This window comes from Zootoca vivipara, chromosome 2, assembly GCF_963506605.1.
Source record: "Zootoca vivipara chromosome 2, rZooViv1.1, whole genome shotgun sequence".
NCBI lineage: Eukaryota > Metazoa > Chordata > Lepidosauria > Squamata > Lacertidae > Zootoca > Zootoca vivipara.
In genome coordinates, this window is record NC_083277.1 from 111396035 (window position 1) to 111423393 (window position 27359).

At 45.7% G+C, this 27359-nt stretch overlaps 2 protein-coding genes across 4 annotated transcripts in view; both read left to right on the top strand.

Annotated features, from left to right (window-relative positions):
* The first annotated feature begins 745 nt into the window (after window positions 1–745).
* APOF (apolipoprotein F) lies at window positions 746–9846 on the top strand. Its single transcript, XM_035107938.2, has 2 exons — window positions 746–799; window positions 3070–9846. Exon 2 carries the CDS (start codon window positions 3079–3081, stop codon window positions 4183–4185), a length of 1107 nt encoding a protein of 368 aa, XP_034963829.1. The 5' UTR covers window positions 746–799; window positions 3070–3078; the 3' UTR covers window positions 4186–9846.
* A 273-nt stretch (window positions 9847–10119) lies between these two features.
* STAT2 (signal transducer and activator of transcription 2) overlaps window positions 10120–27359 on the top strand; it is a 41032-nt gene continuing 23792 nt past the window's right edge. Inside the window, exons 1-8 of one of the 3 annotated variants that reach the window (XM_035103707.2) lie at window positions 10120–10245; window positions 15111–15284; window positions 16156–16315; window positions 18628–18726; window positions 19758–19850; window positions 23927–24005; window positions 25526–25608; window positions 26534–26682. In XM_035103707.2, coding sequence (XP_034959598.1) covers window positions 15154–15284; window positions 16156–16315; window positions 18628–18726; window positions 19758–19850; window positions 23927–24005; window positions 25526–25608; window positions 26534–26682 — 794 coding nt within the window. In that variant the 5' untranslated portion in view covers window positions 10120–10245; window positions 15111–15153. Of the gene's footprint in view, window positions 10246–10305; window positions 10497–10524; window positions 10688–15110; window positions 15285–16155; window positions 16316–18627; window positions 18727–19757; window positions 19851–23926; window positions 24006–25525; window positions 25609–26533; window positions 26683–27359 lie in introns of those variants that run through there. The other 2 variants (XM_060272041.1, XM_060272039.1) reach the window with 2 other exon arrangements.

A 27359-nucleotide genomic window follows, 5' to 3' on the forward strand; every position in this document is an offset into this window, starting at 1 on the left:
ACATCTTCAAAGCCCATGACACCTTTGGAAAAGGCTGTTCTCCAATTTGGGCGCTCACAGGCCAGTGTTTCCCAGTTGTCAGTGTTAATACTACATTTTTAAAGATTTGCCTTGAGACAGTCTTTAAACCTCTTTTGCTGACCACCAGCATTACGCTTTCCATTTTTAAGTTCGGAACAGAGTAGTTGCTTTGGAAGACGATCATCAGGCATCCGCACAACATGGCCAGTCCAATGAAGTTGATGTTGAAGAATCATTGCTTCGACACTGCTGATCTTTGCTTCTTCTAGTACACTGGCCTATCTTCCCAAATGGTGTATAAAAAAATTCGGAGGCGCCGTTGATGGAATCTTTCAAGGAGTCGGAGATGGCGTTTATAAGTGGGCCACTTATTATCACCATCAGAAGAAGCAGGTGCTTAGCTTGAGGATACCTCCTGGATATATCTGTCATCCATAGTGCCCTTGATGGCAAGGAGTGCCTTTTTACAGCTTTGTAAAAGGACATAGATCCAGCTCTTTGATCGTGTCGGTTGCAAAGGACTTCCCCTGTGTTCTATTCTCAGGAATCCCTATTAAAATAAGCTGCTGAATCAAAACAGAGAATGCTGCATCAGAAACCAAAATTAGTTGACAGTGACCCTCACAAAGATGCCAGAATTTGATAGTGAAGCTGTGTGTTGCAATGAGGTCTGCTGATAAGACTGGCCAACCAGGGTAGAGATCTATAACACTGGGGGCAAAAGGCTCCGGATTCCCACCTAGATTCTCTATATGCTTATGGCTCCTCTGCAAGACAGGTAAGCTGCTCCTTCCTGGTGGCAGGCGAGTGGGTGGGAAAAGACTGGCATGGGGGGAAAGGTTTTAAGGGACTTGCAGAGGAGCAAACCAAGGTTTCATTCTGGAGACAAGGTAGCAGGACAGACAGAGTGCTACGCTAATAAGGTTAGCACCTGACATTGCATTGCATTGCATTGAATTCCTTTAATTCATTTCTAATCCACCCTTTCTCCCAAAGCAGCCCATTATCAAATATTGATCAGACCTTCCATAGTACTAGTTACAGGTACCGTAGGTAGCCGTGTTGGTCTGACGTAGTCTAAACAAAATTTTAAAAAATCCTTCCAGTAGCACCTTAGAGACCAACTAAGTTTGTCATAGGTATGAGCTTTCGTGGCATACCTATGACAAACTTAGTTGGTCTCTAAGGTGCTAGTGGAAGGGTTTTGTTTTGTTTTGTTTTGATCAGACCTGCGAGGGTTCTTTGTGCAAATGAACTTGGCAGTGTAGCAGAGAGCCGTGGCTAACAGAGACCTTGTCCGCATTGGAGGAAAATGTGGATATGAACAAGCTTGCCTCCCCATTAGTGTGGGCATGTCCATATGACACCCACCCTCTTGCCCCAGTGTTCTGCCGAACCTTTCCCTCTTTTAAATGTGAGGTTTTGCAATCCTTGGGAAGCTCAAAGTGGAAGAGCCCCACACTTGAAGTGGGAAAGGTCTGGAACAACACTGGGTTGGAGTCCAATTTTATTACGCTGTGGTCAAACCTTGAGCAGTTTTAACTGACATCTGTAAGAGAGCCTTCCAATGGGCTTGAAGTGTCCTGATTTGCTTCTTAAACACCATACACAGTGGAAAGTATCTTCTGTCCTTTGACTTAGCGTTAGGGTTGCCAGACTCAATAGAGGACAGGAATTCTGTGCCTTTAATTGCCCTGCTCCCTTTTGAGTCTGGAAACCTTAAAGAGAAACCAGCAGACCCTTTGTTTAATTTCCAAGCTGGTTTCTCTTTAAGGTTTCCAGACTCAAAAGAGAGCAGGGCAATTAAAGGCACAGAAGTCCTGTCCTCTATTGAGTCTGGCAACCCTACTTAACGTTCAGTTTGTGATGGAACTCCCTGTCTCACATTTGTTTGTTTTAAGCCAGCTCAGACTCAGACCATTTGGGACTCTGACCTGTGGAGCCTGTTCCCTTTAGATATCAGGGCTCATCCACTTCCTTTTGTTGACCTGCTGCTTTCCCCCAAGAAAAAATTAAGGGCTCTTTACCCCTTAATTCAGGCATAGGCAAACTGTCCTCCATATGTTTTGGGACTACAACTCCCATCATCCCTAGCTAACATGACCAGTAGTCAGGGATGATGGGAATTGTAGTCCCAAAACATCTGGAGGGCTGAGTTTGCCTATGCCTGCCTTAATTGGATCAAATGGCATTTCAGGTTTTCTCTGGATTGACGCTTGCTCCTATTGAGAGGTAAAGAGTGGTTTTCCCTGTGGAAAGGAGCAGGGCAAGGAGAAAATTGCTGGGACTTGTGCTTTCTAGGCATGGGACATGGATGAGCCCATAATGTGTTTTATCCCTAAATGCTCTTTTATTCATTCTCTCCCACGCCCACCGTTTCTGGACCTAGGTATTGAAGGTTTGCAGCAAAGGATGAAGCACCTATGGCCCCTCCAGCTGTTGCTGGACTACAGTTCCATTGGCCACAGCAGCTGGGGCTGATGGAAGTTGGGAGTTCAACAACATCTGGGCAGCCGCAAGCTCCTTTGCCCTGATTTTCCTCTGCTCTGTTTTCTCAGGAGGCAGGTGATAAGCAAGCTGCTTTTCCTGCCTCCTCCCTTTCTGAAAACATCCTGCTGATTTCAACCTTGGAAATAGCAGCAAATGAAAAACGACAAGCAAATGGGTGGGTGAGCTTCCACTGGGAGAAAGGGTTCCAGCCTCCTGTTCTTAAAACCACCCTTTTTTCAGCCAAACAATGTGCTCCTGATGAAGGGAGGTAGCACACTTCCGGTGCCCGGGGGCAGCTCTTGGTCCCATCCGTATCAGACTTTTAAAGCATGTGACCTTCCCCAAAGTATCCTGGGAACTGTAGTGTACCTGCCGCAGACCTGCAGCTCCCAGCAGCCTTAACAAGCCACAGCTAATGTGATTTAAAGCTATGTTAATTAAAGGTGTGGCATTTCTGTGCCCCTGGAACCTGATCCAAATGACTTTGGAGCTCAAGGCTCCTAACCATCTCATAAAAATATAAGATCCATATATTTTTCTGTTTCCTCCTTTCAACAGGGACTTCAAATGAATCTGTCCAAGATGTATTGGCCCTCGCTGTCTCCTAAAACCACCTTGACATTCTTCGGCTTCCTGCTCCTATGCCATGGATCGGAAGGGGGCTTGCTGTCCATGGCGAATCCCAGGGAGAAGACTTCTGAAGACCACCCACTGACCTCTGACGCCACCTCTGTTCCTCTCCGCATCTTCCTGAGCTCCATCTCCCCCCAATCCCCCCAGTTGCCCCGAAAAGGGGTTTCCTGTGAGGACTTGATGCCTGAAGCCTTGGATGGTTTTGCTGATGTGCCCAAGCTCTCCCAGACCGTCATCCGAGCTGCATTAGTGTTGGCCCTGCAAAGGGCAGGCTGTAGTGGGCATGCGGAAACCCTCGTCCTGCACCTCTACGAGGACCTAGGACAGGTAGATTCGGACGACCTCCTGTTTGTGATGGCCGGGACTCTGAACACCACTCACTCCCCTGGTCAGAGGAAGAGCAGCGTTGCCTTGCAGTTCAACCTGGACCAGCTTGCGCAAACGCCAGTCCGGCACTGCCGAGGTCTGTTGCCGGTGAACGGATCCCTCCTGCACGGCAAGACGCACAAAGTCTACCGGGGTTTTCTGGAGGCTTCCAAGGCCTGCCAGCGTCTAGGGGATTCCTGTGCCGGAGTGGCCTCCAACGGCAGCAGCTTCTTCTACGTGGTGGAAAGAAAGGGCAGCTACTTCCTGCCCCGCCATGGCGCCTCCTCCTGGCTCCACCAGTGCCGCAGGCTTGCAAGAGGCCGCCGTTCCACCCCGGACAACTGTGCTAGTGAGACGGAGCAGAAAGTACATGCAGTCGTGAACTGGATTCCTGGGGTCAGCACAGTCTACAACCTTGGAACCACCATTTACTTTGCAGCTCGGGACTGCAAAGAGCTTGCAGAGGAACGCGGTATAGATACCCTTGTAGATGTCGGCCAGGATGCATTGCTTGCTGTGACAGGCGGGGCAAGCAGCGTTATCGGAATGGGGATTTCTGCAGCGGTAAAGCCAGCAGTCCGAAGCGGTGTGCATTCTTTGATACGCTACTTCAGAGAGAAGGGAGATCCTTATCCTGTCCCCTCCAATCACTCGGGCCCCGTCAACGTCATCTAGTTGCAACAAAGCTCTTTCTCTTCTCGATCAAGCATTTCTTGCTATAAAACTGTATGCTCAGTCTGTTATTTGCAGCATGCTTTTGCATACTAGATATGCTTTGGGCTTATCAACCTTGCTATATGCTTGTGAAACTTGGACCATTTATAAACACCATATCCAACTCCTCGAAATATTCCATCAACGGTGTCTCCGAAAATTTTTTACACATCACTTGGGAAGACGGGCAAACTAATGCCAGTGTACTGGAAGAAGCAAATACCACCAGTGTTGAAGCAATGATTCTTCAACATCAACTTCATTGGACGGGTCATGTTGTGCGGATGCCTGATGACCGTCTTCCAAAGCAACTACTCTATTCCGAACTTAAAAATGGAAAGCGTAATGCTGGTGGTCAACAAAAGAGGTTTAAAGACTGTCTCAAGGCAAATCTTTAAAAATGTAGTATAAACACAGACAACTGGGAAACACTGGCTTGCGAGCGCTCCATTTGGAGAACAGCCTTGACCAAAGGTGTTGTGGGCTTTGAAGACACTCGATCTCAGGACACAAGGGAGAAACGTGCTAAGAGGAAGGCACGCTTGGCAAATCCACACCGTGATCAACTCCCACCTGGAAACCAATGTCCCCACCGTGGAAGGACATGCGGATCCAGAATTGGCCTCCACAGTCACTTACGGACTCATTGTTAAAACTGTGTTTATGGAAGACAATCTTACTCGGCTACGAGTGATCGCCAAAGAAGAAAGACTAAGATGATTTGGGCTTACAGTGGTGCCTGGGTTCTCAAACTTAATCCATTCTAGAAGTCCGTTCCAAAACCAAGGTGCACTTTCCCATAGAAAGTAATGCAAAATGGATTCATCCATTCCAGATTTTTAAACACAACCCCTAAAACCACTGATCCATAAAATGAAAGCAATAAACAATGTACTGCAGTCACACAATCAATCAATCAGTCACAAAAAAAGAGCCGCAGAAACAAAAACGCAAAATAAATCGCAAAAACAGACAGACCTCAGAGTAACACTCAAAATGAAAGTGTGGCACTCAAAAAGGAGCACGTTCGGCTTCCGGAAAAAAAGTTCGTGAACTGGAACACTCACTTCTGGGTTTGCAGTGTTTGGGTCCCAAGTTGTTTGAGTACCAAGGCATTTGAGAACCAAGGTACCACTGTATCTAGTATTTGGGCATAGAGCTTTTGCATCTTGCAGTGGGTCTTATGGAGACTCTTAGGAGAGGTTGGCATTAATGCCCAAGCAGTTTTTTTGAGCACCAGATACATTTGTTTCGTATTGATTTCCTCCTTCATTTCTTCTTGTCTGCCTTGTATCTCATAATACCTTCTTGCATGCTTCCTCCCTCCCTACCGCACTTGCTTGCTTCCTTTTCCTTGTTCCCTACAAAAATAATGGAACGCAAATCTTTGTGCTTATTCTGCCCATTTAGAACAGGCGTTCAATAGCATTTGCAATCTGGAAATGCAGTGCCTGCTTCCTGCAGCATGCTTCTTCCACCCTTTAGCCGCCCAGCATCGCCTGCCCTCAAAGCGTGTGGGAATTGCCATCAGAATGATGCGCCGCCACGCTAATTTCGATTGTGGTTTGGAGAAGGCCAATGCCATCGCTCCCATTTCTGGTCAAATGTCACCCGCAGCCGATGCAGTGGGTGGGTGTGCAGTTATGCAAATATATAAGAATTGGAAATAAACGGTCAAAGGTGAACCTATATGAAGCACTCTTGCCAGAATTGCTCCCTCTTATTTCCGATGTTCAGGCTATGAGTGCCGTCGTGCGAGGAGCTGAAATGGCACCACCCACACATAAGATAGAGTTATCTGAAAGCTTAGGGTGGGGGGAACTCCCAAGATTTGCAGAACTAATGAATACTGTATGCTCAGCGATCACAGCATACTGTGAAATGCAGGAACCGACTAGGGTGGCTGGAATCCTGAACGAGGTACACTCAAGGGTGCAATACAGTGGTACCTCGATGTAATTACACAATTGGTTCCGGAAGTCTGTACTTAACCTGAAGCGCACTTAACCTGAAGCGAACTTTCCCATTGAAAGTAATGGAAAGTGGATTAATCCGTTCCAGACGGGTCCGCGGAGTACTCAACCTGAAGCGTACTTAACCCGAAGTATGAGTGTAATTGGTTCTGGAAGTCTGTACTTAACCTGAAGCGTACTTAACCTGAAGCGTACTTAACCTGAAGCGAACTTTTCCATTGAAAGTAATGGAAAGTGGATTAATCCATTCCAGACGGGTCTGCGGAGTACTTAAACTGAAAGTACTCAAACCGAAGCGTACTTAAACCGAGGTATGACTGTATCTTGTTGAAGGTTCCACTGACATTTTTCTTCTTTTTTAAAAAGTGGTTGGTGCTTCTGGGTTTTCCCTTAAAGTAGTATTAAATGTTGCTGGACTACAACTCCCATCATGCCTAGCTAGCAGGACCAGAGACCAGGGATTATGGGAGCCGTAGTCCATCTGAGAAAGGCTGCTATAAATGAAACCTATGGTCTTTACAGTGGGACGCGGGTGGCACTGTGGTCTAAACCACAGAGCCTAGAGCCAGCTGCTGCCCACCTAGCAGTTCGAAAGCATGTCAAGTGCAAGTAGATAAATAGGTACTGCTCCAGTGGGAAGGTAAACGGCGTTTCCGTGCACTGCTCTGTTTCGCCAGAAGCGGCATAGTCATGCTGGCCACATGACCCGGAAGCTGTCTGCAGACAAACGCCGGCTCCCTCGGCCAATAGAGCGAGATGAGCGTGCAACCCCAGAGTCGTCCATGGCTGGACCTAATGGTCAGGGGTCCCTTTACCTTTACGGTCTTTACAGGTGCATGGGATCACAAATGTCAAACAACCCACTACACATGGCCCACCGAGGAAGCCTGCTTTAAGCATTAAGTTCACATGCAGCTCAGGCACGTTCTAGGACAGGGGTGGGGTGGGCCCTTTTTGGATCTTTATCTGCCCCCCCACCCCACCCCATGGGACAACAGTAATCAGCTGGTGTAAACAATCAGAGAGCGTTTCCAGTCCTCTTGTTGGCACTTTATGCGCTCAGACTTGGGACAAAGGAGAAAGAGCATGAACCATTGTGCGTGTTAGAACTGCTTCTGTGACCATTTCCAGCAGTGGCTGAAGCCTGACTGCTTGCGAAAACTTTGGAACCACTCCCTTTGCTCAAATTCAGCTGTTCACGTGGTTACTCTTCATATACTCAGAGGAGCCTTACATTTTATGTTTATTCACTTGTTCTTCTATGTCACTATGAAGGAATATGAATCAATTGCTTTGGGTAGCAGATACTGGTCTTGGCTGTGAGCAACCTCAAGCTCTGTCTTGTTTAGAAGACAATGGGGGTGAATGTTGGCCTTTGTTTCAGATACACACTGTTGGCCTCCCTTGGACATTTTTTTTGTTTTGTTTTTTAAAAGGTTCCTGCACTGAATGCTGACTCAGGGTTTGACTCGTGGTATTATGTTGCTGGAGGAAGAGAGGTGGCAGAAAATGCTGAAGCTGATTACTAGTTTCCAATTCCTTTTTTGTTACAGGAGTTTGCAGTTCCATCAGGAAACCTTAAAAAGAACTAAAGTCTTAAACAGGCATGGCCAAACTTCAGCTGTTTGGGGACTACAATTCCCATCACCCCTGACCACTGGTCCTGTTAGCTAAGGATGATGGGAGTTGTAGTCCCAAAACAGCTGGAGAGCCAAGTTTGGCCATGCGCTGGTCTAAAATAACTAGGGCGCACTGTCCCTTAAAGACCGACAATAGTTTTCTTCAGTCAAAAACTATTGGTTTTGCACAACGTTCAGAAATGTTTGCTGATCGCTGATGACGATAAACAAATAAGGAGCTGGGGGGGGGGGTGCATCACTTCCAGGAGTGTCCTGTTTCAAGATGGCGCTGACTCATCTCCACCCCTGTGTGGACACATGGCACCTCCATACCAGTGGCAGTCAAATTATGTAGAAAGGAATAGGGGCGGGTTACACTCCCAAATAAGCTTTGCAAATCATACCACCACATGCCCATGAAACTGCCCTGTCTTAGATAGCGCTGAGTTGTGTCTGACCCAACACTTGTTCCGAGCATAGGACACCTTCAACCACTGAGCAAAAGCAGGCTCACACATGCATGTTCAGTGGTTGATAACCGCAGCGCTATGTGATGGCTTGAACTTGTGAATGGACCATCAGAGATATAACACCACAGGCAGTAAGAGCTTATTATCTCCACAGGCCAGTACTTTTCAGTGGGCTCAGTAGACTACTGCAATTCGTTAGATACATGGGTGTGCTTGGCTTCTGAAGATGGTTTGGAAACTTTAGCTGGGGCGGAAATCAGCAGCCAGGTTGTTCACCGGGGCAAAATGGCATGAGACTGTAACACTAAGTCCCGGCCTGTCTGCACCGGCTGCCCATCAGTTTTCAATTCAAAGTGCTGGTTTTGAAGCACTTCAATGACATACAGTGGTACCTCTGGTTACGAACTTAATTCCGGAGGTCCATTCTTAACCTGAAACCCCTCTTAACCTGAGGTACCACTTTAGCTAATGGGGCCTCCCACCGCGCCACCGCCATGCGATTTCTGTTCTCATCCTGAAGCAAAGTTCTTAACCCGAGGTACTATTTCTGGATTAGCAGAGTCTGTAACCTGAAGCGTCTGTAACCTGAAGCGTCTGTAACCTGAGGTACCGCCTTAAGTGAGAACAGGCCTTTTCTGTAGTGTCTCGCTGTTTGTGGAATGCTCTTGCCTGGCACCAGGAGTACCAACTTGAATAAAACATGGGGGTGGGGAGCAGATAAGCCCTACCCTGTACAATTGATCCCAAGACACACACCATTTAAATGGCAATTCCCAGCAACTGGGGGGGGGCCTTCAAATATTCTATCCCCCCCAGAAGCGACATATCGGTCCCTAGGAGTGGACTCCAATGTCTGGCACCATCATCACATAGAGTTGGAAGGGACCCTGAGGATCATTCAAGTCCAACCCCCTGCAATGCAAGAATATGCAGTTGTCCCATACAGGGATCGAACCTGCAACCTTGGCACCATCGGCACCACGCTCTAACCAACTGAGCTATCCAGGCAGCTAGCTGGAGAGGGGCTAAGCAAAAACATTCCTCTTTAACCAGGTCTTTGGCCGATTAAAACAAATCTATGCCTTTCAGAAGCGGGGGGGGGGGGTTTATTAATGCCTTTCTTTCCTTTTTAGGCTTTAATTATTTCTGTGGGGGTGTATTGCTTGCTTGTTTGTCTGATTGTAAGACGGTTTGGGTTGCCCTGGGCAAGTTGAAGGACTAATAATAATACATAATAATTTATTATTTATACCCTGCCCATCTGGCTGGGTTTCCTCAGCCACTCTGGGCGGCTTCCAACAAAATATTAAAATACAGTAGTGCGTCAAACATTAAAAGCTTCCCTAATCAGGGCTGCCTTCAGATGTCTTCTAAAAGTCTGGTAGTTGTTTTTTTTCTCTTTGACATCTGGTGGGAGGGCGTTCCACAGGGCGGGTGCCACTACCGAGAAGGCCCTCTGCCTGTTTCTTGTAACTTGGCTTCTCGCAGCGAGGGATCGGACACAGTGTCCAGCAGAACGATGGGGGTGAAGATGCTCCTTCAGGTTTATAATTTTTTTTTTTTAAAAAAAAATTAGGAGTCATTTAACAACTGCAAAGAAATCAGGCAATGCAGAACCCACGTGCCAACTAAGGCTGTGGGAGGGCCGACATGGCTTTCCAGGGCTCAGTCTCCGCCCCGTCGGTGACGTCATTCCTGGGAAATCGAAATCCTCGGTGGCTCTTCCTGCTTCGGGTCACCCCTCCCTCCGTGCCTAAGGGCTGCTCGGGCTCTTCGTCCAATCGCGCAGAGCGGTGGCCGGGGCAGAGCCCTAGGCCCCGCCCACCTCCCTTCGAAGCCGCCGCTTCCTCCAGCGCGGAGGGAGGGAGGGAGGGAGGCGAAGGCGCTCACTGGAATTGCAACTTTCGAAATAACATTCCTCCAAGGCGGCTGAGCGCCGGGTCTTGCGGTTTTGCACCGGTAGGAGAAATCATGGATGAGTGTCAGGCTGGGTGGGGGGCGCAGAGGGTCAGCTTGGGCTTGGATGAGTTGCGTGTGGGGGGGGGGAGGAGTCGTAGAGCACATCTGGACAGGTGGATCTGTTGGTGTTGGAGATCTTGTTTTTAGTGTCCGGGATCTGTTTATGCTTTGGCAGAAGATCGCGGCTCTCTCAGATACCTGGGCTGCTTGCAGCAGGTCGGCAAGGATTTCTGGCTTCCAGCTGCTTCGCGGTAGGAATCGCAACCACAACGACACCCCGCCCCAAATGAATTATATTGCTGCGAAGTCCAGAAAAATAAAAAAATAAAGAGCTTGTGGATACAACCACCACGGGGCGATGAGCTCCGTTCGCTCCCGGAATTAAACAATTAAACCCCTGGGCTCGGGATTTTAAAGTTGCAAGCAAGCACGGTATCTGAAGGTATAGGGAAGTTTGTTTTAAGGTGTAATGTTTTATTATTTTGTTTGTCTGTCTGTCTGTCTGTCTGTCTGTCTGTCTGTCTGTCTGTCTGTCTGTCTGTCTGTCTGTGGCTTTTCCTGAGACCCCGCTTTTCTGACACCCCATACCATTGCAAAGTCTCAGAACACAACAAAACAAAAACGCCTTGACCAGAAGGTAACTTCAAGAAGCTCAGGCAGGGAAGGGGAGTTTCCTTGCACCCCTATCTTGCATTGTTCAGGAAACTGCACCCCGGCCTCTGGAGTGTTTTACCTGGGGTCACAGGTGGTCCTGGCGAGGCGGAAAAGGGATGGTAAAGTCTTCCTGTGAATTTGCTTCGTTTTAGGATTCCAGACAAGGGCAGGTAGCGTAGCATCTTAAACTAAGTGCAGGGGTGGGGGTGGTATGCCCCAGGGCCCCCTTGCTGAACTTTACAGCCAGAAAATGGTGATACAGGGGTTAGAACCAGATGCAGGAGAGTTTGGCATAACCAGCTGGCAAATGCAGACATGGCTTTCTCTTTGGAGAACTTTCCTTGTGACAAGGAGCCCCATAGCTGAGATTTCCTTAAATTGAATGCGGAGATATTGTGGCCCCATTTAAGACAGAATTCAATGATATTGAAGCTGCAAGTGGAAAAGTCTTTTTCTCCCTCCCCCTCAATGTCTCTCACAACTAATTCCATTTCTCATTCTCCTTTCAGACTCCATTTATAGCTTATCTGCCCCCCCCCATGCTCCCTGAAAACATCCAATTTATTTCATTCCTCCTGTCTGGTCCTTTTACATTCACCTCTGCCTCCTTTGGCATTTTTGATCTCTTCTCCCCTTTCTTTCTGTTCCCACTTTGGAACAGAACACACTTTCCCCATTTTTCTTTGTTATATGTTGTTAAGATGGTTGGTTGTTGTTGTTTTTAGGGTGGTGGGAGGAAGTAGGCTGTATGTGAGAAAGTTGGATCCAGTGAGTATTAAAATATAAACCAGACTAGCCTCCTGGGTTGAGGCGACAGCCTAGGCGATGGGCCATTAAGGGAAACGAAAGGGAAAGATTTCTGTGTCAAACAACAAATGGGTGGGATCATAGAAGGAAGAAGCCGGAGTTTAGAGCCGAGTTGGAGTGATGTGACCTACAAGTTAATGCAGTAAACCAGCGAGTCAGAGCAACATTTGAGAGGGATACGTGATTTTTGTTTGACTCCCAAGGCTGTGGCGATGGAAGGAACAAGACCCTTTGGTGATGTGAATGTTGTGAACCCCTCCACCATAGGCTCAGGCTGTGTATATGTGTAAATAAACCAAATATCATGCAGATAGGGCACTCTCACGAAGCCCGGAACCCCTGGAATCTCGCACCACTCAGAGATTGGGGTGCCGTGCAACAACATTAACATTTTAGCTCACTTTCTTCCTTCAACATGTCCTCTGTTACTTTCCCTTCAGAGGAAGGAGACCTTTCTTCTTGGCTGCCTGCCTTCCTTGCTTGCCAGGAGGTGCTGGTGATGGCATAGGCCCAACCAGAAGGCTCTGGCATGGCTTGTGGCTGTTGAAGATTCATTTCCCGTGCCTTACATAAATGATATGTAAATAAACGTAGATTAGACAAAATGCTGAGTTGCCGAGGTCTGTTATGTAACTGCAAAGACTCTGCGGATCCCTGAGTGTGCTGACGTTTCTTGGCATCAGTCGCTGTGATGTTCGGGCTGAAGAAAGCTTTTGACGTTCCCGAACGATCGACCAGGAGGGAGAGAACATGCCAGTCGGGCATGTGTCTTTGTCAAGGTCCTACTTGTGTGTAGGACACTCCTAACAGTGGCCAGGGAAGAAAAGCGATGAAGGAAAACTGGGCCGGCGATGGCACGGAGGCAAATTTATGACTCTTGTTCCACCGTTTGAGAAACAGCATTTTTTAATTTATGGATCAAGTGGAAAACTCTGGTTTTTCTGGTCAAGCAATGTGTTCCTTCAGGTGCTTCTAGGCTTGTTGTTGCAAGCAGGTAAATTTCCCCCCCTTAATTGGTAGGGTTTTCTGCCAGAAAAATTTAATCTGGATTGAATCGGGGTGGGATGGGCGACTGGAACAATGATGCCAACAGAGACGTGTGGACGATGTGAAAACATGGCATTCATCCTGCAACGGACACCCATCTGGAAGCACCCTCCTTTGTCCCATAGGGAGAAGTGGGTACAAGGAATAATGTGACTAGATGACAGCTGGCTGCAATGATGCTCAACCCAGACAGTATCAATTGGTTGGAATTCCTTGCCCACAACTCCTGACTTCCTTTGAAAGCCCTTGAGAGTCGAATTTGGTACAGTCCGAAGGCTTTGCATTTTTATTTGTAATTTTCCTATTGCATTTTAACGACTGTAAACCATTTTGATATTTTTAAAAATGAAATTGCAGTATACAGTTTAAAAAAACTGACCTCTGCATAAGTAAATCCCTTTGACTGCTTTTAAACCCTGTTGGGTTTGAATAGGCTGTTGTTGAGAACTGAACTTTCGTGTTTCTGAAAGTCTTACTGTATGGTACCTGTTGGCTTATTATTATTATTATTATTATTATTTGTTTGGTTTGAACTGTCCTGCCTACCCTACCCTACCCTACCCCCATTGTTTGGCATTTTATCTCCTTGTTTTCACATCTTTTAGTTTTCGACTCTGAAACTGGCAGAGTTGCTTAAATCTCATGGTAACAGACTTTTGTAACGGAGCATAACTCAGTCATGATTTCCGATTCAGAGGTCAAATTGGAGTCTTTTTTTAATGTTAGCACTTTATTGTTGCTGTTTTTATCAGTGAAGGAAAAATTGCAGAGCCGAGAATTAAAAAGAAATATTCATAGTGCAATATTGCATCCATTATTTGTGAATTGCTCAGATTAAAATAATTTAACAGATTGCATGTTAAACAGTACAAGTATAAAGATAAATATATATAGCAAGAAATTGAAATTTGCAAAACATTTGCAGCATGTTCTTCTAGCATAATGGAAGAAGAACAATAAAATACTTACAGTTTGCTGTAAGGATAAAAATTCAAAAAAAAATATATGTCCCCTAAAAGCAAATTATGATTATTACAATCTATTACCTACTCTTCACCCTAAGGACTTAGGGCAGGTTACAATAATTAAAACACAATGTTAATATTAAAACACAACGAACAACTTAAAATTACAGAAATAAAGTGGGTCTTCAAAATATGCATCTCAGGTGTCAAAAGCCAGGGGAAAGAAGTGTGTCATCATTCACCAAAAGCTGTACAGTCGTACCTTGGATCTCAAAACGCCTTGCGAGCCGAACATTTTGGCTCATGAACGCCACAAACCTGGAAGTGGGTGTTCCAGTTTGCGAATGTTCTTTGGAACCCGAATGTCCAATGCGGGCTCCGTGGCTTCTGATTGGCTGCAGGAGCTTCCTTAATATTTACAACCAGATGTAGGTTTCATTTTTGGAATAATACATTTTCAGAGTAGTTTTTGCAGTTAAATCAAAAATTCCTGATTTGGTTATACTATTAGAAATACGTAGACAGATAATTATGAAATTATTGTGAGGTTTAATAAGTTAACTGTTTATATTAGGACAACTTTTCTGCTTTATTTATTTGAAGGAGAAAAATAATCATTTCCTTTATAACAATTTAAACTGTTTATTTAACTAAAACAATAACATTATAGCATATGTTTGAATTGAATTTATTACGGTCCCAGACCAGGCTCACATAGCATATGTATCCATGTTTGTTAACTGTGCTTAAACGGGTTTAAAAAACAAACAAACAAAACCCTTAGACTGAGTTTCAGCACACATGAAAAACTTAATAGAAATCCTTATTTGCTGATGAATGGCTGCTGGACTATAATGTATGGTAACTTAAATAGAAAACAATCTTTAGAAAGATTTTTTTCCTCCAAAAGCATTTAATTTTGAAAATCCAATTTAAATTTTAAAAATCTGATTTAAATTTTAAAAATCTGATTTTTTAAAAAACCATTGATTTTTACCCACCCTGCATTACGTATCTTTAACCATCAGCTATCCACTTGTCAATACCTACACGTGCAATCTTTTAGCATCTGCTGTATCTACAAGTGAGGTTACCCCACAAGTGATCAAATCCACACTAAATCAGTAATTATCATTTCTAAAATAATTCCCTTTCCTTCCTTCTGCATGTAGGAAAGCCCAAGCATTCACTTTTATGAGGCATTACCCCTTTTCTTCTTATCCGCACAGTTCGCTGCGTCCAAGCTTCTGTCCAAACCTCTTAAGCTTCCGGCCCAAACATCTCTTCTCGTCATCTGTTGTCTATTCTAAAATAGGACCCGTGGCTTGCAATTGCTCCGTTTGCTATGAAGGACTCCTTTCAAACTCCTCATGTTCTGACTTGCTTCCTCAGGCATTGTCAGGTGTCAGCTGTCTTGACCCTCCGGCCAGCAAACATGTCTCAGTGGCAACAGATCCAGAAGTTGGACGGACGTTACCTGGACCAGGTGCACGATCTTTACTCTGAAGACTGCCTGCCCATGGAAGTACGAGAGTACCTTGCCTATTGGATCGAGGAGCAGAACTGGTAATGCCACTTGGTCGCTGTCAAGAAAGGAAACTCCCGTTTCCTGGCTATTTCTCTGTGGGTTAAACCACAGAGCCCTAGGGCTTGCTGATCAGAAGGTCGGCGGTTTGAATCCCCGCGACGGGGTGATCTCCTATTGCTTGGTCCCTGCTCCTGCCAACCTAGCAGTTCGAAAGCACGTCAAAGTGCAAGTAGATAAATAGGTACCGCTCTGGTGGGAAGGTAAACGTCATTTCCGTGCGCTGCTCTGGTTCGCCAGAAGCGGCTTAGTCATGCTGGCCACATTACCTGGAAGCTTTACGCCAGCTCCCTCGGCCAATAAAGCGAGATGAGTGCCACAACCCCAGAGTTTAAATTGTTATAAAGGAAATGATTATTATTTTCCTTCCAATAAAGTAGAGCAGAAAAGTTGTCCAAATATAAACAGTTAATTTATTAAACTTCACAATAATTTCATAATTATCTGTCTATATATTTCTAATACTATAACCAAATCAGTAATTTTTGATCTAACTGTAAAAACTACCGTGAAAATGTATTATTCCAAAAATGAAACCTTCATCCGGTTGTTAATATTAAGTTTATACCAGCAAGAATGAGTCTTTCTGTAAAAAGAAGAAGATTGAAACCAAGTCTTACTGACTAGTGATTTAAATCGTGATTTAAATCGATTTGATTTAAATCAAATCCACCCTGACTATGAGTCCCATCACCCCTAGCTTAGCAGGACCAGTGGTCAGGGATGATGGGAATGGTAGTCCAAAAACAGCTGGAGGTCTGAGTTGGGAAACATTGAAATATATCCTTGTTTTTGTGCATCTGAGCCAAGATTCACCCTCTCGCTGCCATTTCTCCTTTGTGTACCTTTCAGGAGCCTAGCGGCACAATCCGACCCCTCGCAGGCTTGCAGGCTTTTCCACACCATGCTGGGGTTGCTTGACGATCAACTTGGACGCCTTGTTTTGGGGGAAGAAAACAATTCTAACATGGTCCTCAAGCACAACCTGCGCCGCTCCAAACTCAACCTACAGGTATGGGCCTGGTTTGTATGCATGTTGGAGGGCTGAGCTGTAGGGAAACAGCCAAAGCAGAACTAGTATTTCCCTGGGAAGAGAGGCCATGGAGAAGCCGAAGTCATACAAAACGATAAAAACCAGTTTGTTGTTGTTGTTTAGTTGTGTCTGACTCTTCGTGACCCCATGGACCAGAGTACGCCAGGCACTCCTGTCTTCCACTGCCTCCCGCAGTTTGGTCAGACTCATATTGGTAGCTTCAAAAACACTGTCCAACCATCTCGTCCTCTGTCGTCCCCTTCTCCTTGTGCCCTCTATCTTTCTCAACATCAGGGTCTTTTCCAGGGAGTCTTCTCTTCTCACGAGGTGGCCAAAGTATTGGAGCCTCAGCTTCAGGATCTGTCCTTCCAGTGAGCACTCAGGGCTGATTTCCTTAAGAATGGATAGGTTTGCAGTCCATGGGACTCTCAAGAGTCTCTTCCAGCCAGGGGTGGGGCAAGGGAGGGGCGGGGTTCCATCTTTGGGGGGTGACAAGATGGCACCCCTCAGTGGGGCGGGATCTGTCCGCAGTGGCAGGAATGGGATCCGTCCGTCGCCACTGCCTGTACAGCCGCCATGCAAGAGCGGCAGCCCGTACGGAGTGCGCATGTGTGGCATTCCGTACGGAGCATGCACGCATGGGATGCTGCACATGCACAGTCCATATGGGCTGCGCTGCCCCGGTGCCGGAAAGGATTCCTCTGCCACTGCCTCCAGCACCATAATTCAGAAGCATCAATTCTTCGGCAATCAGCCTTCTTTATGGTTCAATTCTCACTTCCATACATCACTACTGGGAAAACCATAGCTTTAACTATATGGACCTTTGTCGGTAAACCAGTTTATGACCCCAAAATTCACGTAAATGAAATTCTATATACAGTCTTACCTTGGTTTTCGAACAGCTTAGTTCTTGAACGTTCTGGCTCCCGAAAGCCGCAAACCCGGAAGTGAGTGTTCCGTTTTGTGAGAGCTTCAATTGGCTGCAGGAGTTTAGGGAAGTTTTTAATGTTTAATGCTGTACTGTGTTTTTACTATTCGGTTGAGAGCTACCCAGAGTGCCTGGGGAAACCCGGCCAGATGGGCGAGGTATAAATTATATATTATTATTATTATTAATTCAATGGAGTGGATAATTTTGGATGGATGTAAAAATTGATTTGCATGGTTATAGTAAAATATGCAGTGATGCATGTGATATGTAAAATGAACCATGGAAAGAGAAGAAGGGAAGTCACTGGATATTCTAAAATTTGTAAAATGTTTAGTTGAAATTGTGAAACAGAAATTTTTTTAAAAAATATTGCACACACAAATACAAAATTAAAATTGGTTGAAACAATTTTGTAATCGGAAGAATGGGATGAGTGTGTGTGTTGTATTGTGGAAAAAACCTACGTGGACTGAAGCCCACTTTATCGTATACATTGAGGTATATCTTTAATATCTTCAATATACTGTATTCTCAGTTGGCAGTGAGGGAGAGGTAGGAGATTCATATTTATGTATGTGACACACACATGCATGAGTAAAGAGAGAGAAAATGTGAAATACAAGAAGCATAGAATTCCTCAAGGACAGATGTCAGGTTGTGACATCGGGCATAGGGCAGTCTAAAAATCAAATAAATAAACACACACACCCTCGAATTTTTATTGAGTTTTGTGCAAATACAAGCAAGACTCGACATAAGCAAATCTACAGAAAACAAACAAAGAAAATAAGGCGGGGGAGAGAAAATCAAATCATGAACAAAAATGAAATGAAGTTAACCATACAATACTATCCCAAAACATCAATTCTCAAACAAAATACTTTCCCTTTTGGAATAGATCTCTTTTGCTATTCTATTCATTTTCGACTTCCATCTACCTCACCACGATTCATTCTATCTATCTGATACAGTCCCCCCCCCCCTGGTATTTCAATTCCTGTGCTCATCTTGGTATAAGGAAACATTTTTCTGTTTACGGATTTATTCTAGGCACAACCAAATTTTGCTTGTTGAAGCTTGTCTCATTAGACAAGTGTTAAAGCATTCCTACTCCTTTCGGACTACATCGATTGGTTTATTCCTTAACGATTCGGTCATTTTTGCGAGTTCCAAGTACTTGTTTAACTTTAATTCCCATTCTTCTCTAGCAGGAATTAAACAAACAAACAAACAAACAAACAAACAAACAAACAAATGTGGGAAGTGCCTCCTCCTCCTCCTGTCAGTACTGTAACCAGATTGTTGCAGCATACTTGCATGTCCTTTTGGGTCATTTTGCTGTGGCCTTTCCTTCCAGGCCAAGTATCAAGACCAGCCAGAGCAGCTGGCCAACTTCATCGATGGCTTGCTGAGAGACGAGCAAGCGATCCTCGCAGAAGCCTTGGCCGCGTCGCGGGTAAGAGAATCTCGCTTGGTGCTCATGCTGGGCTGCCGTATCTGCTCCTTGCGTTACAGTTCTCCTCCTCCTCCTCCTCCTTCCGAGCGGCACAATGTCTCTTGGTCACAGCCCTAGTTTGCTGGAGCTTTCCGCCTCCTTAATATCCTTCCACCGTATGCTCTCAGCACATGCTTCTCTTCAGTATTTACACCCGGGGTCGGCAAGGTTTACCAGCCATGGGATGGAGCACTCCCACGGAGATCGTCCGTGGACCGGACTGGCGCAGCGCGATGCCGGAAATCACTTCTGCGCAGGCGTGATTTTCGGCATCTGGGCATGCGCAGATGCATTTTCCGGTATCTGCGCACGCGCAGACGCGACTTCCAGCGCCGCTTGGCGAGTACCCGCGCCACACTGCACTTGTTTAGTGCAGCGTGCGGGGGACTCGCCGAGTGGGCGGCTCGGTTCGAGGGTGGCTCGTGGGCTAGTGAAACTGTCTTCGTGGGCCGCACGTTGCTGACCCCTGATTTACACTGAAAGTGAATAATCCTAGTTACTAAATTGTACTGTGAGATGCCTTTACTTGCTTTTTTTGCACCTATGTTTTCAGTTTGCATCTTAGAACTGAGCTTGGCGTTGGAAAGTTTGCCAAATCTGCGCTCTCTCTCTCTCTCTCTCTCTCTCTCTCTCTCACACACACACACACTGTGTAGCGAGTAGAAGAATGGTCTAGATAAGCGAGTAATAAGAGTAGGGTTGTGTGGTTAACAGAAAGAAGAGCATGGAAGTATTCCATGTGCAGATGGCCAATCCCTTTTGAATTTGTTTTTCAAGTGAATTTTCACAACACTGAGGGCTAGAAACTTTAAAATGGCTGACACCTTTGGGGCTCTACAACAGGCTTGCTTTCTGTGTGTGTGGAACTGGAGAAGATGGGCCATCCTAGTTTCATACTCTCTCTGTGTGCCTTCCGCAGTGATGATCCTCAGCCCCAGTGCATAGTTTCCAAATCCGTCTCTTTTGTTTCCTCTCCCTCCCTCCCTCTGCAGGCACAAGTGGAGCCATCGCCCGGTGCCTCTGTGGCCCTCAACCCGCATCACAACATTGAGGGCCGGCTCATGGATATGCGAAGGACTATTCAGGTGAGAGTGCAAGTGTAATAATACCTGCTGGCTTGCTTCTCTTTCGTTGCGGTGTTTTTTTCAGGGATTCCCAATTCTCGGACATGTTAATTCACCAGATCCTGCAAGCCACCCATTTTGTGTGCAATATGCTGTGATCCTCTTCCAAACTCTGCTCATGCAGTAGATGCCAGGAACTATGGCTAACATAAATGCAGTGTATTAATACAGACCCCACGCCCTCCCATGACCTGTTGTAGGGTTTAGTTTAGTTTTTTGAATGTTAGGCTTCCTTCCCCCCCCCCCAGGCATGTTGCTGGGTGTTCAGATGGCTCTCAGGGCGTGGGCATATTTGCATAATATTTGCATGTTGTAATTTTTCAAATAGAGGGATGCAAATGCAAGTTGTGGGTGATGTGGGGTCTTGACCGCATTGCATCCTGCAGCAGCAAACGGGCAAAATGGGGAGAGGGGGGAGGTCAGGAGATCCAGGGCTCATTGCAAAAGACCCAGGACTTGAACCCTCTGAGCCAGAGGCGCAGCTAGCATCCCAGGGGGGTGGGAGCGATGTCACCACACACACCCCAGGGATGACACCAGAGGTGGGCCGCACCCACCGCACCCCCTTCCTCCACCAGTGCTCTGAGCCACTCAATAACCACCTGCTTCCAATTGCGCACCAAATGAGTGCACAGCTGGGAGTGCAGAGGTTTCATTGCAGCCTAGATAGCTGAGTTGGTTAGAGCTTGGTGCTGATAATGCCAAGGTTGCAGGTTCGATCCCCGCATGGCGACAGCTGCATATTCGTTCTTGCATTGCAGGAGGTTGTAACAGATGATCTTTAGAGCCTCTTTCCAATTCTACGGTTCTGTGATTCTGTGTGCAAAGATGTGCTCTCAGCACCATTTATAAAAAGATTTTCATACCGCCATATCATTAAGAATATCAGAACAGTTTACAGTAGTATTTGTATATAATAAAAGCACACATACAAAAATTAAAACTGCAGCTCATCAACTAACTATCATGGAAAGATGGGTTCTTAATCGCCTGCATAAAGCTGCCAGAATCGAAAGCTTTTCAGCAGGCGTTTAAAGGTTGAAATGGAAGGCACTTGCTAAATCTCTGTTGGAAAAAGCTTTCTGCAGGCCTGGTCCGATGACACGAAAGGCTCTTATTTCCTGTTGATGTCAAAAGAGCCTCGCTAACTTGGGGCAGAGCCAACATGCGGCTTGTTAAATGTGAAGCGGAAATGGTTCTGCTCCTTCCTCCTGGGCCGTGTTCAGAGAGTGGTGGTGGGGGATGAGTGTTCAGACCCCTGGGCTCTCACTCTGAGACCCCTGAGCCACTCACCTCAGGGTTCTGTCCTCTCCCCAATGCTTTTTAACATCTACATGCAGCCGCTGGGAGAGATCATCAGGGGGTTTGGGCTGGGTGTTCACCAGTATGCGGATGATATCCAGCTCTACCTCTCTTTCAAATCAGAACCAGTGAAGGTGGTGAAGGTCCTGTGTGAGTACTTGGAGGCGGTTGGAGGATGGATGGTGGCTAACAGATTGAGGTTGAATCCCGACAAGACAGAAGTACTGTTTGTGGGGGACAGGAGGCAGGCAGGTGTGGAGGACTCCCTGGTCCTGAATGGGGTAACTGTGCCCCTGAAGGACCAGGTGCGCAGCCTGGGAGTCATTTTGGACTCACAGCTGTCCATGGAGGCGCAGGTCAATTCTGTGTCCAGGGCAGCTGTTTATCAGCTCCATCTGGTACGCAGGCTGAGACCCTACCTGCCCGCGGACTGTCTCGCCAGAGTGGTGCATGCTCTGGTTATCTCCCACTTGGACTACTGCAGTGCGCTCTACGTGGGGCTACCTTTGAAGATGACCCGGAAACTACAGCTAACCCAGAATGCGGCAGCTAGACTGGTGACTGGGAGCGGCCTCCGAGACCACATAACACCGGTCCTGAAAGACCTACATTGGCTCCCAGTACGTTTCCGAGCACAATTCAAAGTGTTGGTGCTGACCTTTAAAGCCCTAAACGGCCTCGGTCCGGTATACCTGAAGGAGCGTCTCCTCCCCCATCGTTCTGCCCGGACACTGAGGTCCAGTGCCGAGGGCCTTCTGGCGGTTCCCTCGCTACGAGAAGCCAAGTTACAGGGAACCAGGCAGAGGGCCTTCTCGGTAGTGGCACCCACCCTGTGGAATGCCCTCCCACCAGAGGTCAAAGAGAACAACAATTACCATACCTTTAGAAGGCATCTTAAGGCAGCCCTGTTTAGGGAAGCTTTTAATGTTTGATGGATTTCTGTATTTTAATGTTTTGTTGGAAGCCGCCCAGAGTGGCTGGGGGAACCCGGCCAGATGGGCGGGGTATAAATAAATTATTATTATTATTATTATTATTATTATTATTATTATTATTATTATTATTATTAGCTTGAATGCTCTGTAAGCTCTATACAACTCAGCTGAGTGTTGAAATGGTTTAGCCCCTATGCTAAATACACCCTGGTCTAGGCCATGCCCCTGCTTAAGGGAAATTTGGGAGGGGGATCCTCAAAAGTAAATAATGGTGGACCCATCCCTACAACTTTATTTGGAATAGGCTTGGAAAAACAGATTGTCAACCTCACCCCCCCCTTCAAGAGAAAACGTGTCATTTCCATTGGCCCCTTAGTCCAGTGCAAAGTACAGACCCTGTTTGTGCCTGTTGAGGCCTTCGGGAGTGCTGAGCGGTCTGAGACTTCCCCCTCAATTTACCCGGTTGTGGAGGCGCCAACCTGATGGCGGGTCTTATGTGAGGGCCTCAAATGCTGCCCCGGCAGAAATCATGGGAATTAACTGGGGCAGTATTTGAAGGTGTCCTTTTAGAGGTCTTGCCATAACATCTCCCCCCTTGCTGATGCCACACAAATCAAAATGCACTCCCTCGAAGGAATATAAGATTAAAAATGGACAATAAGGGAAGTGGAAGTATAAAGAGGCTGATGAGGCTATTAGATATAGAAACGAGGAAGTAAGATTAAATGTAAAATATTTACTATGATTTCTAGATTCAAACGGTATTTTTAAATATTAAAAATTTGTGGTTATAATGGATCAAGAATAATATGTATAACGAGTATTTTAGAAGAAGAATTGATTTAAGAAATAGAGAGTGCTATATCAGTTATAAATAGAAGCGTGGAAGGGGGGGGAAGTAGGAAGTCGACAGAAGAAGAAATTGTATTGATTATATTGTTAAAGAAAGGCTTTTGGTTTTTGTTTTTGTTCTTTTTTGTATTCTTTGTTTTTTGTTCTTTTTTATTTACATTTTTCAATAATTTTTGTATGTGTTAAAATCAATAAAAATATATTTAAAAAAACAAAAAAACAAAACCAAAATGCACTCCCTCTCCCACAGACTTCAGTTTTTCTCTCATAACCTCCAGTTTTGTTTTGTTTTAAAAAAGGGTAGCTGCATCCCTTCACTCCTGTTTTGGGAATGGGCAGCTGCTAGTCTGGCAAGAGTTGGTAATAATAATAGTAGTAGTAGTAATAATAATAATAATAATAATACTACAGTAATAATAATAATAATAATAATAATAATAATAATAATAATAATAATAATGTATACCCCGCCCATCTGGCTGGGTTTCCCCACCCACTCTGGGTGGCTCCCAACAGAGTATTAAAAACACAATAAAACATCAAACATTAAAAACTTCCCTAAACAGGGCTGCCTTAAGATGCCTTCTGAAAGTCAGATAGTTGTTTATCTCCTTGACATCTGGGTGGGCGCCCCCACCAAGAAGGCCCTCTGCCTGGTTCCCTGTAGCCTCACTACTCGCAGTGAGGGAACCGCCAGAAGGCCCTCGGAGCTGGACCTCAGTGTTCAGGCTGAACGATGGGTGTGGAGATGCTCCTTCAGGTATACTGGGTCGAGGCCGTTTAGAAAACAGAGGTTTAGAAGGACAGGTGTGGGAGTGGGTGGGCTCCCCTTCAGCCCTTACTCTTCAGGCTGGGTAGGTGTGTTGTCATGCAGGCGGGGCACCCCTGGTTCCGCCCATTTGGAGTTGCTTACTTTGACTGAGAATGCCACCTGGTTCTGCTCCGTAGGGTCTGAAATGTTCCGTAGGCCAACTTGAGGATCTGCAGGATGCCTTTGACTTCCGTTACAAGACGCACCAAATGTTGGGTGAGGAATACAAGAAGAATCCTGCTGGGTCAGCCCAGTGTTTCACCTAGTCCAGCATCCTTTTCTCCCAGTGGCCAATCAGATACCTTTGGGAAGTCTGCAAGCGGGACACACTCCTCCGTCCACCTGTGATTTCCTTCAACTGGTATTCAGAGGCATGGATAAGATTAAAGGAGGACTATTCTCTTAATTGATGGGGATGTTCTCTTTTAAAAACAGACAACTTGCCCTGATTTCTCTTGCAAACTCCACAATCTTTGCATTCCTGTTGCGACGAAAGTGCTCCCCACCTTACGCCTTTTGTTTTCAAACCTCTCAAATTATAAAAAAGCACTAATAGGGATTTCTGAGGTAACACTAAACCTCTCCACTCTTCCCTATAGCCTTATTGTAATCCCCTTGTGGGTTTTACAAATAAAATGAGAGTACTTTTCCAGCTTGCACGTGGCCCGGTATCTTCTTAAGCTCTGGGGTGAATATGAGACTATTCTTAGTGTACACACCAGTAAGGGGTTCTCCTCACTTTAGCTTTCCCCACTGTGAAGCTTTCCTCCCTACCGAGGAAACTTTGTGTCACCCTTGAACCAGTCTCCCTCTTCCTCCCCCTCTCGGTGCACTCAAGGGACAACAAACTATCCCTTCTGCCTTAGATAGGGGTTTTGCCCTTTTAATGAGTATCCCCACCAGATGAGCAATAGATACCTCTGCTGGAAAGATCACACCGACGGTAGTTTAAATGGCACTTTAACTTAACATTTAATGTCTTAAAATCTTAACGGTTGCGTTCAAGTTTCATGTGTACAAGCATGTGGTTTCAATAGCACTGTTCTTGTTAATCATATAATTACAAACCTAACCAATTCCTCATCTACACCTACTCTAGTAACCTACTCCACAACCTCCCACACGCTCCCGCTCCCAAAACCCTCTCTCCCTAAATTAACGGCTACCCATCCTCTTTAAACCTCTGGCTGTCCCGCCCCTCATGGAATGGAATGCCGTCAATCAACTAAGAGGCTGGGTTTAACACTTAACACCCTGGAGTTCTACTCAAGCCAGTCCAATCCGTCACACCTGTCTTCTGATTTCCATGCCATGTGCCTAAAAACAGCTGGCAGGTGTGTGTGTGTGTGTGCGCGCCAAACCATTGTGGTGTCTCTAATGTCCCAGCTTAGATTCTGTAGATGCCTCCATCTTTCAAACCTCCCCTTTGCAAACTCTATTGTGGCAACAAATAAACAAAAAAATTAAATTGAGGCACTTTGATGACTTATTTATTGACGGGACTTCAATAAAGCAAGGAAAGAGAGAGCTACTGTCACACCAATACAGCAACTGAAAGCCAAATAACCCACAAAGGAAGCACATCCGTAATGTGGCTTGTGTTTCCTGCCTACCCTTGCTGGCTGGCAAGATGCCAGGAACCGAACTTCCCCGAGGCAATAGTTGGCAGCTTCTTGGCTTGGAAGTAGCCACTGCCGACCTCACCCACGGTATTAAATGCACTTTTTCTCTTGCAGTAAGTACGTACACTCCTGAGGTTAAAACCCGAAGAGAACGGGAGTTGAAGGACATGCTGAATAATGTGAACCGCTGCCGCAAAGTGAGTCTGAGCACTATCCAGTACAGCCATGTGGTCTTGGGGTTGGTAGGAGTAAGCCTGGACCCCTTTACCCAAAACTGTACTTGTCTTTCTCTCTCTCTCTTTTCCAATTATATTTGATTAAGTTTTAACATTTTAACCCATGCAATCAAATCACCATTTTGTCTTTTCTCTAATTTTTGTTTACTTCCCATCCCATTTTCCATGCAGTTGTTCTTTCTCCCCTTCTGCTGCACCCTGTCAAAGCTATCAAATCGTAATCAAAATATTATAATCTCATTACTTCTGTGACACATAGCTCAAATCCTGCTTGCGAGCTCATCGTACTATAGTATTTCTTTAAAATACTATTTCTATTTCTATTTCTGCGCATAAAGAATCCTAGCTGTAGTTGTTACATACCTGTACATAAATAACCATTTTGGGGGGTATTTCTGCCCCTATAATCCCTAACAGAAATACTTCAGCGTTGTTGTTTTTCCCCATGCTCACTTTAAACATCTTTTTTTATCTTGTCATTTATCATTTCCCAAAATGCAGTGATACCTTGGTTCCAGAAATGCTTAGTTGTCGAACAAATCGGCTCCCAAACACCACAAACCCGGAAGTAAGTGTTCCGGCTTATGAACGTTTTTCATAGACAAAGACAAACATCTGGTGTGACTTGAGTGGAGGAAGCTCCTGAAGCCAATCGGAAACCTCAGCTTGGTTTTCTAATGGTTTCGGGAGTCGAATGGACTCCCGGAACGGTTTAAGTTGAAGAACCAAGGTACCACTGTACCCTCGCGATGTATGTATCTTTCTCAATGTCTTCACTGTACCAGGGACCTTAGGACCCACTCCAGCGATGCCTTGCCCCCTCTGCCACCCAACTTAGGCCTCTGTGTGTGGGGACACTCTTACTTATTTGCAGTCTTTCTACCAGGAACTGCTGGATCGGATCAGGGAGCTGCTAGGCCGCTCCGATACCCTGAGGGACTTTCTGCTGGCAGAGCTAGCGGTGTGGCAAGATTGCCAGCGGCGGGCGTGTATCGGGGACAATTGTGACACCAGCTTGACAGAACTGGAGAAGTGGTAAGTCTCAGTGGGAAGGTCTAGTTGTCGCTTATGAACTGACCGCTTATGAATTTGTGCATGTTTGGAATCCTAACCAGGCTGGCTGCTTTTATGCCTTCTACTTAACCAAAACGTTATTGCGGTATAGGAAGGACCTGCTTGCTTGATAGTTGAGTGACATTGCAGTACCCTCCCACCAGAGGTCAAAGAGAATAACAATTACCAGACCTTTAGAAGGCATCTCAAGGCAGCCCTGTTTAGGGAAGCTTTTAATGTTTGATGGATTTCTGTATTTTAATGTTTTGTTGGAAGCCGCCCAGAGTGGCTGGGGGAACCCGGCCAGTTGGCCGGGTATAAATAATAAATTATTATTATTATTATTATTATTATTATTATTATTATTATTATCCTTGGGCTGTTTTATATTCCTATGGCGGTCTCCGTTCAAGCATTCTCAATGAAGAGACATGTCATAAAACTAGTGGCCAGTGGCCCATCTAGTCTAGCAGAAGCCCGGCACAAAATCACCTTCCCCCTCCTGTGGTTTCTTTCCTTTTTAAAAATATTTTTTATTAAGGTTTATAGAGGAAAATACAAAACTTAATACCTCCCCCCTTTTAAAAAAAATCAAACCAATACTTTTTATCTAGATACAATGAAAACACAAAAAGTGGGGAGAAAGAAATAGAGAAGGA

Coding starts and splice junctions, on each gene's coding strand:
- APOF (XM_035107938.2), top strand. CDS start 3,079: ATGAATCTGTCCAAGATGTATTGGCCCTCGCTGTCTCCTAAAACCACC.